We start from the raw sequence: 12,252 nt of genomic DNA, 5'->3' as shown, positions 1-12,252 counted from the left end.
TCAATTTCCTTAAACAACATTCTTGAGACAGCCTTGCTGTATCAATAAGTCCATTTTAAGTCTGTACTTCAAAATTGACCTTGTCACAATTTGTCATTTTGAGTAACATCAATATTTATTACGTCTATCAAATAGACTTCATTCATAATATGTTGCTCAAAAGTATAACATCACTCCCACTGACCTTGTTGTAACTAAGCATTCAATCGAAACCTTAAGAAAACATAACACTTATATTTTCTTGATTTGAATGCATATAGCTCCCACTAACTTGTCTTAGATCTATTGACAATCTTTAAGATCCATTAGCTTATTGATGATGTCTCAACAGTTTTGGACAATCAACAATTCAAGCTAACACAAGTTATTTAAACGAACATACACAAAAGAATTCCTTCTCAAGTAATTCCATTTGAAATGTATGACTTGTTTTATCAAGTCCATTCATTTAAATTTTATGGTGTCAAACATCATATTTCAAGTTTTATTCATACTAAAACCTTTTAAAGTAGTCATATAAGAATTATCCAAATCATTAGTGGAAGTATGGCTCCTACTAAGGATATAGGAGCTCAACCATTCCTTCTAGGTGGTTGATTTAATTCCTCATTAAAACTACATAGAGCATTATAGTTACATGAGGTGTCGAAATCGGATTGTCTTGTTGTTAAACTACAAGTTGTGACTCATTTTGAAACTATTCCCTTTTGTTTCATCAACTTGTCCATTCCCTTTGTACTTAGCTTGTTCTCGTAAAAGAGAATGATGGACAACTCCCAACATATAACCATTTTATGCTAGGTTGGTGAAACCAACATTCATAGATTATTCTTAGAATGTTACACAACATAGATTTTAACGCTTCGAAGAGCTTGAGACCTTTAACAATTAAAATTACAAGCTTATTAATAATAGTTTTATACTATTAATTTTAGACAACTATAAACCAATAATATTCAAGTTTATATCCTTTTCTCACCTTCCACTGTTTCTCATGACCTTAATGAGAAATCGCATTATACATTCATAGTGTATAATTATGAAGTATACGGGTAGAGGACATTGTGGAGTAGCTTAGAACCTTTCAAGCTTATTGTTCCAACTCCACTAAGTTCATGTCTTGTTATTAAGTGACTAAAGTCTTTAAACCTTTTATAGATTTGGACACTTCATCATTGGTTGATCACTAACATATTTGACATTTCTTAAAACAATTTAAGAATGTCCAATTAGTTGTTCGAAACTACTAATTGAACCAAGAGTGATCTTGGTTATTGTGGTTAAGTAAGTGATAACCATATAAGAAACGTTTTTCTTATGTATTACTTATGTCATTATAATGTGATCTTCCTTTTCTTCAAGTAAGGAATCTCTAGACTTTCTCAATTCATATAGAACTCATATGTAGGCAATTGGAACCAAATCTAAAGATTCATTGTATCCATCTATGGCCAACATGTAAGATCTATCCTTAATTGATAAATCCAAAGCTTGGATATCGCATTATATAAGTGATACATTTCTTGTATCTCAACTAGAATACAACAAGACAATTTTCAATTCATAATACTACTTTGAGGAACAAATTTAGTAGAAGGCATTCATCACATTACATTGATATGATAAGTTAAACATTCATAATGTTTTAATACAAAAGAATTAGCTCCTACATTGGAGACTAATTATATACCTTCGTATAGGCACCAAAAGTGGGTCTTCCATCATATGAAGCCACATAATAAGTTCTTAGCAAAATAAGAAAGTTTAAAGACTATCTTTAATGTGCCTAACAAACTTCCTAAGTAGTTAGCAAAAAAAATAATGGCCAAACCCTTCATTCCATTCTTTTTCTTTGCTCGTCCATCTTCTACTTGGCTCCATCACCTACATACAATTGCATAAGTGATTAGCATTTTATATTAATTATAAAGATTAGAAGATCTAATAATTAGAATTGAAGATAAGAACAAAAACCATACCTTGTGGCTTGTCCTTCAGAGATGCAAGGTATAACCTGCAATTCCTCTTCCAATGCCCGTCCTTTCCACAGTGGTGGCAGGTCCCCTTAGGCATTTTCGCCTTCTTTTTCTTCACTCCTCCTTGGGCCTTAGGAGTGGATGACTTCTCCTTTCCTTTGCCTTTGCCTTTCGGCTTGGCCTGGAAGAGGATGGCTTGTTGTAGGCTACTGCAGCAGTCCCTACAACGTTCTCTTTCTTCATAGTCTTCTCAGTGGTTACTAACATGTTTAGTAACTCAGAGAGAGTGTTATCCATCTTGTTCATGTTGTAGTTCATAATGAACTGCGATAATGAATCAAAAAGAGAAGCCAAGATGAAGTCCTGGGCCAATTCCCCGTCAAGTGGAGTCCCTAGGTTCTCCAATTGTTCAATGAGTCCAATCATCTTCAGTACATGTTGATGCACTGGGGTTCCCTTGACCATTTTGGTCTTCACAAGTTCACTGACAGTGCTGAAGTGACGATTGCGCATCCCTTTACCATATAACTCCGTAAGATGGAGTATGATAGAGGATGCACTGTCCATACCCTCATGCTGTCTCTGCAGCTCCTCATTCATGGAAGCTAACAGATAGCACTTGGCTTGTGTATCATCCTCAACGTGCTTGTCATACTTAGCACGTTCATCCTCAGTGGCCTCAGGGCCAAAAGGTATGTGAGGTGGAGCCTTGTCTAATACGTAAACAATTTTCTCCAAGGTTAGGAGAATCTTGACATTATGATACCAAGATGGGAAATTGTGCCCCTCAAGGCAATGCTTGTCGAGTATCTTTGCAAGTGTGCTTCCAATCATATCTAAATACATAACAATAAAATAAATTAGTTTGATTGTTGATTAAGTCAAACGATTCGGGTCTTTAAACCGAATAACACCACCCACTATTTTTGGCAAATTCCATATCCCTCAAGATGGAATCTGGGAGATTTCAATGAAAGCTCCTAGTGGGTAATGTGAGGCTCACTATTACCAAGCCCACCTCATAATGATACGATGTCGGCTAGCAAAAATAATAATGAGAGGGTAGAACTACCCATTCACAACAACCTCTTGTGATTATCCATCTAGTTGGCCTCTAGAGAACAATGCTTCACAATGATATGATGTTGGCACCATTTCTCTTAGTTAAGTTTTGACCCACCATGCCGGTTTAGATAAGGGTCCAAGTATGACCTCACGATGATACGATGTCGGCTATACTCGTTGCCTACCTTCACCACATAAAATGTTTGAAATAGACTCCTCCTGAGTATAAGCACATACTTTGAACTCCCCTATGATAGGGTGAAGGTGGTGTATGAGTCATAAATGATTGGAGCCTACCATGGTGGAAGGCCACGAAGAAGTGTTCAAAAGCACCTCTCCGCTTTCAACTTAATATTGGATGTTGGTTGAGGGATTTTAAGGTCTCATCATTTTATTTATTTAATCACATTATAATAAATTGTGTCCTATTACAACTACTAGTCCAAAGTAAATGAAATTAGTAGCATATGACATCTCCACTATTCGTTTTTGCAAAACAAATCAATGTCAAAACAATTTTTCAAAATATTGGAGATATATATCACTACTAATTGTGTTCATTTTAGTTTTGTAGCGTATGATACTCCCACTATTTGTTTTGAGAAAAACAAATCAATATCAAAAACGAATTTTTCAAATTTTGGAAGTAACTACTACTACTAAGGTTTTTGCATTCCTTTAAATTTGGACTTTATAGTTATCTTAGGCTCTTTGGATGACTATGGACTTATTAGGTTGATTCAACAACGAGCCAACATTGTTGAATAAGATCTAGGGAAGAATGTTTCGTTTTAATTACGCGCTTTCAATCCAATTAAAACATTTTTTTCATTGAGCCATTAGAAACAAAAGACAATCATTCATTGCTAATTAGGGCGTTGGACCCAACAAATCTTTAATCTCATGAAAAAACCCCTTTTAATATGTCTCTTTACCAATAGTTAAAGAAACTCTAGTCTAGTACTAGAGGGAATCAACTAATTGAAAGAGATAAAGAAGTAATAAGAATTACAAACCGATTTGTACAAATTCCTACAAATTACATATACTAAGAGGGAGAGAAAGATTAATGTCTAACATGTTAAGGTCCAATTGAAATAGCAATTAAAACACATTCCCAAGGTTCAAACCATTTGAATTTAGCGGCCTTTCTCATAGCTCAATTATCGTTTAAGGCACAAGTCCATAGTCAACCATTTTACTAACTACTTAATCACATTAAATATTTAAATTGGAATGCAACATAATCAATTAGATTTAGTAAATATGGGCATAATTATATGATGAGTTTAAGCTACAAACAAAATTAAAATCATAATATTTTAATCTCATAAAGAGGTGGGGCCGAAATGCAATTATGAAAAGTTATGGGTCAAACCGTAAATACTAGAAAGTATAATCAACTTTTTAAATTACAAAATAACCCATAGAGGACCCATCAAATAGGGTGGCCGGTTATGTGATGGGGAAAGGGAGTGTGTCATACTTGTTCCCTTAATTTCAAAATAAAGCAAAAGCCCTAGCTTTTCCTTGTCACCACTTGTGCAAGTTGGCTTAAAAGGTATGTGTAGTACAGTTTTCCAAGCAAACCGTGGTATGTGTAGGACAGTTTTTCAAACAAATCGTAGCATGTGCAGCTACATATGTTGTCCCATGTGACTGGAAAAGGTCTCGGCGTCCTTCTAGGTCTCCTCCAGCCCAAAATTGAAGGGAAGGTGGGCATGTATGTGTGCGGAGTTAAGAGCTCACAGCAGCCTGCGCCACGTGTTGACTAACCAAGCTCTCTCTTTCTCTCTCTTCTTCTCTCTCTCGCTCACGAGATTGTTGACTGACGGAGAGCAAAGATGAGCTGCCCATACTCACCTCAGGTTCTACAGACCCTTGTTCCCATACTCGACTTGTTGCAGAGCTGCCCCTACTCAGCTCAGGTTCTACAGAACCGTGGTGGATGATGGTGACAGAAACGGGAAGGCTGACTCGGAGGAAGACGATGACGAAAATGATTGTTGTAGTGTTTCAGAAGAGGCCGAGTTCGACCAGCTCAACGACTCGCTGACCTCCATGAATGTGAATAAGAGTGAGAAGCTTCTGTCTGCCGCCAAAATCAACGACAAGAAAACCCAAAGCTCACCAACAGCACTACATCACCTCGCTTTGTCGCTCTCTCTCTCTCTCTGAGTCTCTCCCTCAGATCCCCTTCAAGCCTTCAAGCACACAATCAAATGGCTCGATCTACACTAGACGTGACCTCACCATCAGGTACCTTGCATACTTGAACATAAAATGACTCGATAAAACCATCAGCTTTATGTCAGTCAAACCAATATAGGAAAGGACAAAAGAAAGTGAGCTAGCGGGAGGATCATTCTGGGAAAGAGTATAGGCTCTAGATGCTCGAATGGTCATTCTCTCATTCGGTTGAACTCATTTCCACACCTACAAAGAAGATAAGTGGTTGTCAGAAACTTTATATTTCTTTATGCTATTTCTCAATTATTCTATAAATGATGCCATCGGAAATGGTGAGTCTGAAGGGTTTAATCAACCACCCACATGGATGGCTTTTGTCGACCCACCCATATGGAAAAGCTAGCTATGGGTGTGTTTGTTGTAAAGCAAGCATGCAAAATCTGCAAAGGAGCATGCTTTGAAAAAGTGTACCAGAAGATGCTTGGTGAGACTTTCATCATCATAGCCTCAGCTTCATCATCACAGCCTCAGCCTGATAATAATGGAGAAATGGCTTTTCTATAAAAGCCAAGGGAAAAGCAACAAGCAAAAAAAAAAAAAAAGGTGTCGACCACCAAAGAAGATGCCCACACTTTCATCATGCATGTTCCTATTTTCTGAGAAAGCTACGGGAAGAACTAAGAGGAAGATAAAGGTTTCTTTACTTTAAAGTGATGTAATTTATTTTTCTTATCTTTCGGAGACATCTGTATAAACCCCATCAGAGGGTAAAAAAAAAAAAAAAAGGCCAAAGCCTAAAATAAATAGGTTGGAATGTTGTGTAGAGGGCGAAGACCCATAAGCCCAAAATAGCTCTAACCAGGCGATCAAAAGTATGCCCAGTACTCCACAATTATTCAGCAACCTGCCGCTATTACCACCAACCAGGTGATCAAAAGTACGCCCAATACTCCAAAATTATTCGGCAACCCGCTGCCATTACCACCAACCAGGTGATGAAATGTACAACCCGTACTCTAATATCATTTGGAAACTAGCCATTCATGCCACCACCCAGGTGATGAAATGTACAACTCGTACTCTAATTTGGCAACTACCCATTCATGCCACCAACCAGGTGATGAAATGTACAACCCATACTCTAATATCATTTGGCAACTAGCCATTCAAGCCACCAACTAGGTGATGAAATGTACAACCCGTACTCTAAATTGGCAACTAGCCATTCATGCCACAAACCAGGTGATAAAATGTACGACCCGTACTCTCCTTCATGCCACTAACCAGGTAATCAAAAGTACGTCCAGTACTCCAAATTATACATAAGCTTTACTCATGTCATTCATACATAAACATTCATGAGCATCACTCATGACAATCATACATAAACATTCATGATCATCATTCATGTCAACATTCATGAGCATCACTCATGTCAATCAACATAAACATTCATGAGCATCACTCATGTCAATCAGCTTCAAAAGTTTCGTTTACAAAGCTCTAGCTTTAAAAGCTTCATTTACAGAGCTCTAGCTTCAAAAGCTTCATTTACAAAAGCTCCTGGTTCAAAAGCTTCATTTACAGAGTTCTAGCTTCAAAAGCTTCACTTGCAAAGCTTCACCTACAAAGCTTCAGTGCAGGGTATACAAATACCGCCTCCAAACAACCGCCACTTCGGCCCATACATGGATTCAATTTGAAGTCTCCAGCTAACAGACTCTATTGATCGAAGACTTGGGGGACTACATTATGTATCATATATTGGGCCTCAACTGGGCCTTATGAAAAATACTTGGGGGACCTAGCCCATTATTCATGTACTGAGAAGTGAGCCCTTATTTTATAAAAGGGACTCCCTCACCTTCATTAGAGAGCAACGCCGCCAGCTAAGCAACTACCTCGCCGCGAGCATCACTCCTAGCCCATCACTTATGTATTGAGGAGCGAGCCCTTATTCTATAAAAGGGACTCCCTCACCTTCATTAGAGAGCAACGCCGCCAGCTGAGCAATCGCCTCGCCGCAAGCATCACTCCTAACCCATCACTTATGTATTGAGGAGCGAGCCCTTACTCTATAAAAGAGACTCCCTCACCTTCATTAGAGAGCAACGCCGCCAGCTGAGCAATCGCCTCGCCGCAAGCATCACTCCTAACCTATCACTTATGTATTGAGGAGCGAGCCCTTATTCTATAAAAGGGACTCCCTCACCATTATTAGAGAGCATCGCTACCTACTGAGCAACCGCCTCGCCGCGAGCATCAACTCTAGCCCATTATTCATGTATTGAAGAGCGAGCCCTTATTTTATAAAAAGGACTTCCTCACCATCATTAGAGAGCATCACCGCCTACTGAGCAACCGCCTCGTCGCGAACATCAACTCTAACCCATTATTCATGTATTGAGGAGCGAGCCCTTATTCTATAAAAGGGACTCCCTCATCTTCAACGCCACAAATCGAGCCAACCAAGGTAATATAAGCCACGAGCCAAGCAGCCTCACAGCATGTGCTACTTCTAGTTGAGCATCATTTCATATTGAGCACCGCCTCATATCGAACATCAGTTCAAGACAACATCTAGTTACTTCGGCCCACACATGGACTGAATTTCAAGTCTCCAGCCAAAAGACTCTTGACTGAAGACTTGGGGACTACTGTTTATACCATATTTAGGGCCTCGTATTTAGATCTCATACAAATATTCGGGGGACTTAAATGTAATTATGTGATAAAGGAAGGGGCAAATATGTAATAAGTAATGAGTCCTTATTCTATAAAAGGGCCCATCACCCTCACAATGAGGGGAGGCCAATTCCTAGGCCCTCTCACCCCTTCTCAAAGCTCTCACTCTCAGAGCTCTCTCTCCCTCAGATAAATACATAATCAGTGTGGACGTAGCCCAAACCTTGGGGTAAACCACGATGCATCTTGTGTTATTTACATTTCTTGCAGATTCAAGGTCGGATTTACGTTGTTCCAAGACCTCTGGTTTTGTGCATCAACACAAGCGATTGTTCATTGTATAATTTAAGTATCTTAATACCCTTATTAAAGCGTTCCAATGATTATTTCCAGGATTACTTGAATACCTGCTTAATCAGCTTATTGAATAAGTGAGATCAGGTTTTGTACAATTCATAATGTACATCAAGCAACCTATAATTTGTGTATACTTCAATTAAGATACGCTATCTTCTTCATTTTTAGTAAGTTTATGAATGGGATCAAATGGAGTTACTGCAGGTTTACAAGCATAATGTCCAAACCTTTTTAGAACCTTTTCAACATAATGTGATTGAGTGAGAACGTATCCATCTAACTTCCTTAGAATTCAAACTCCAAGAATCACATCAGCTATTCCTATATCTTTCATATCAAAACTAGAATTTAGCATTTTCTTTGTGGAGTTTATCACATCTTTGTTTGTTCCCAGTATAAGCATGTCATCAACATATAGACATACAATAACACAAACATTTTTTGTTTGCTTAACATAAATGCATTTATCACTTTCATTGATCACAAATCCATATGTGATCATATTATGATCGAATTTTTCATGTCATTGCTTAGGTGCTTGTTTAAGTCCATATAATGACTTAATCAATTTGCAAACATTCTTTTCTTGACCTTTGACAATGAAACCTTCAGGTTGTTCCATATATATTTCTTCGTCTAATTCACCATTTTGAAATGCAGTCTTGACATCCATTTGATGTATCTCAAGATTGTACGCATATGCTATAGCCCTTAATAACCTTATAGATGTTATTCTAGCTATGGGTGAATAAGTGTCAAAATAGTCAATTCCTTCTTTTTGTCGATACCCTTTGGCAACTAGACGAGCTTTATACTTGTCTATGGTACCAACTAGTCTCAATTTCCTCTTAAAAATCCATTTGTGTCCTATTGCTTTATTTCCAAGAGGCAAATTAACCAATTCCCATGTATTATTTTGCATGATGGATTCTATTTCACTTTGAATAGCTTCTTTCCAATAAGGCGCTTCAGATGATTCTAATGCAACATTATAAGTTTGAGGCTCTTCTTCGGTTACAAAAGTGAGGAAATCAGGACCAAAATCCTTTGCAATTTTTGCTCTTTTACTCTTCCGTGGTTCCAAATCTTGGCTTTGAACTCTAGAAGCTGAGGCATGATTTTCGTCATCATTTGTTGTAGTACCATCATGTACTCTTTTGTTCAAAACATATGACCTATCTTTATAAGGAAAAATTTCCTCAAAGAACTCAACTTCTGCAGATAAGTATTGTATTTACATGAATATTTGCAATTTCAGATTTATGAACCAAAAATCTATATGCCGAACTATTATTGGCGTCACCAATAAATATACAATCTACTGTTTTTTGTCCAAGTTTTTGTCTCTTTGGAAGAGGCACTTGAACTTTCGCAAGACAACCCCACACTTTCAAGGTTTTGTATGTAGGTAACCTACCTTTCCAGATTTCATAAGGAGATTGATTAGTCTTCTTATGTGGAATTCGATTCAAAATTGTGTTTGCAGCAAGGAATGCCTCACCCCATAAATTATGTGGTGCACCAGAACTATTCAACATGGAATTAATCATATCCTTCAATGTACGATTTTTTCGTTCAGCCACTCCATTTTGTTGAGGAGTATATGGTGCTGTCGTTTGATGTATTATTCCATGTGTTGAAGAAAAATCTGCAAAGTCATTAGATTCGTATTCACCACCTCTATCCGATCTTAAGACTTTTATTCTCTTGTCTAGTTGATTTTTAGCTTCGGCTTTAAATGTCTTAAACATGTCTAAAGCTTCATCTTTACTATGAATCAAATAGACATAAAAGTACTTGCTGCAATCATCAATGAAAGAAATATAGTAGTTCTTTCCTCCACAAGTTGGTGTAGATTTGAAATCACAAAGATCACTATGGATTAAACCAAGTATTTCGTTGGATTTTTCCACTTATTTATATGAGTGTCTTGCATATTTAGATTATGTGCATATCTCACATTTAGATACTTTGTTCATGAAACATTTGGGCAATAGGCCTAAGTTAACCATTCTTTGAAGAGAATGAAAATTAACATGACCTAATCTTGCATGCCATAATGTAGATGACTCGATCAAGTAAGCAAAAGAAGCACTAGGCTTGTTATTCTTATTAATAGCATTAGCAGAAAGTACATTAAGTTTGAAGAGCCCATCAGCCAGGTAGCCCTTTCCCACATACTCCCCACCCCTAGTGATTACAAACTTATCAGTTTCAAACACTATTTTGAAACTTTTGTTACTCGGAAGCAATCCAAAAATTAGGTTCTTGCGAATATCAAGAACATGCATAACATTGGTGAGTGAAAGCTCTTTTCCAAAAGTGAGTTTGAGCGTCACTTTTCCCTTCCCTGCAACGGCAGATGCAGTTGCATTTCCCATGTACAGATTTTCTCCACCATCAACAGATTGGTAAGTAACAAATAAATTTCGATCAGCACACACATGCCTTGTTGCTCTTGTATCAACCCACTAATCATTGGAGTTAGTCAATAAATTGACTTCAGATACAACTGCAACAAACTTGTCTTCTGTAACATTTTCTTGATTGGAATTCTCAGAATTATGATCCTTCTTGTGGTGGCAATCCTTTGCCCTATGACCTGTCTTTCCACAAACCCAGCAACCTCCTTCGATTTTCTTGAAGGTTTTCCCTTTCACAGCCGTGAGTGCTTTCTTTGCAACATCCTTGCCTTTGTTTTTATGATTATGCCTTGCCTTGTGTGAGTCACCTCCTTCCACAACATTGGCTTTTGCCTCCAGCGATGAGACATCATACTTCTCTTTTCTACGATGATCCTCTTCCATATGCAATTTAAGAATCAATTGATCCATGCTCATTTCCTTAGTTAGATGTTTCAGATAAATCATAAAGTCCTTCCAATTCGAATGCAGTTTCTCTATAATAGAGCCAACACAAAACCTTTTTTCAGACCAAGATTTTCTTCATCTAATTCATGAACAATCACTTGGAGTTCTTTAACTTACTTGACAACAGACTTTGTGTCACTCATCTTGTAATTCAAAAATTTTCCAATTACAAACTTCTTGGAACTTGCCACTTTAGACTTATACTTCTTGTCTAGAAACTCCCATAGTTCTTTCGTTGTCTTATATGATGAATAAACATCATACAGAGAGTTATCTAAAGCATTCAGAATGTAGTTCCTGTATAGAAATTCACTGTGAGTCCAGGCTTCTATAGCCTGCAGAATTTCGGCAGGAATATCTCCCTCTTCTAGCGCTTTAGGGGCCTCAGAAGTAATCACATGACTCAAGTTCAGAGTTGTCAAATAGATCAACATTTTCTGTTGCCAACATTTGAAATCAACTCCCTTGAATTTCTCAAGTTTCTCAATGTGTTGCTTGACGACACCAACATTTGATTGATCCATGGTTTCATAGATAATAATTTCTGTCTTAGAATGTTAAAAATCAATCAAATGTCAAGTATATAATATATAATAATTTGCACAGTTTATTTTCAAATGAAAAATTAAACAAAAAATACAATATATCAAAATATAATCACTTAATGAAATTGCTTATAGAATCACAAATCACTTACTTGTTCTTTGAAGATAGAGGCTTGCAAAAGCAATCTCCTAAGATAGAAATTCGCCCCTACACCAGTGCAATAGTTCAATGGACGTCTATCTTGCAGGATACAACCATCTAATCCAAGTTCTTGCACACGAACTTGGATTCTTGGCGAATTGGTTGTGGTGTTTCTTTGTGAAATATGAAAAAATAGAAGTGATGGAATTGATTGTTCGTTTCTGATATTGTAGCCATATTTATAATGGCATTCATGAACAGTTATGAATGTTCAAACTTATCCTTTCAGATATAACTATTGAAAACTAAATCCTTAAAATCAAAACCGAAAAATATTAGACTTGTGATTTTCGTCCATCCAAACCCTCCAAGTCTAAGACCCAAGGTCCATGGCTTTGGCCCAATTTCTTTCAAACCATAAG

At 37.3% G+C, this 12,252-nt stretch overlaps 1 protein-coding gene across 1 annotated transcript; it reads right to left on the bottom strand.

Moving 5' to 3' along the window:
* Window positions 1-2,090: 2,090 nt before the first annotated feature.
* On the bottom strand, window positions 2,091-2,810 carry LOC139193101 (uncharacterized). Its single transcript, XM_070816064.1, has one exon. The coding sequence runs from the start codon at window positions 2,808-2,810 to the stop codon at window positions 2,091-2,093; it is 720 nt and encodes a 239-aa protein (XP_070672165.1).
* Between the last annotated feature and the right edge of the window lie 9,442 nt (window positions 2,811-12,252).

The sequence above is a fragment of the Malus domestica genome, chromosome 16 (assembly GCF_042453785.1).
Source record: "Malus domestica chromosome 16, GDT2T_hap1".
In the NCBI taxonomy this organism is placed as follows: domain Eukaryota; kingdom Viridiplantae; phylum Streptophyta; class Magnoliopsida; order Rosales; family Rosaceae; genus Malus; species Malus domestica.
The sequence above is the reverse complement of the archived record's forward strand: the minus strand, read 5'-3'. Positions and strand labels throughout refer to the sequence as shown.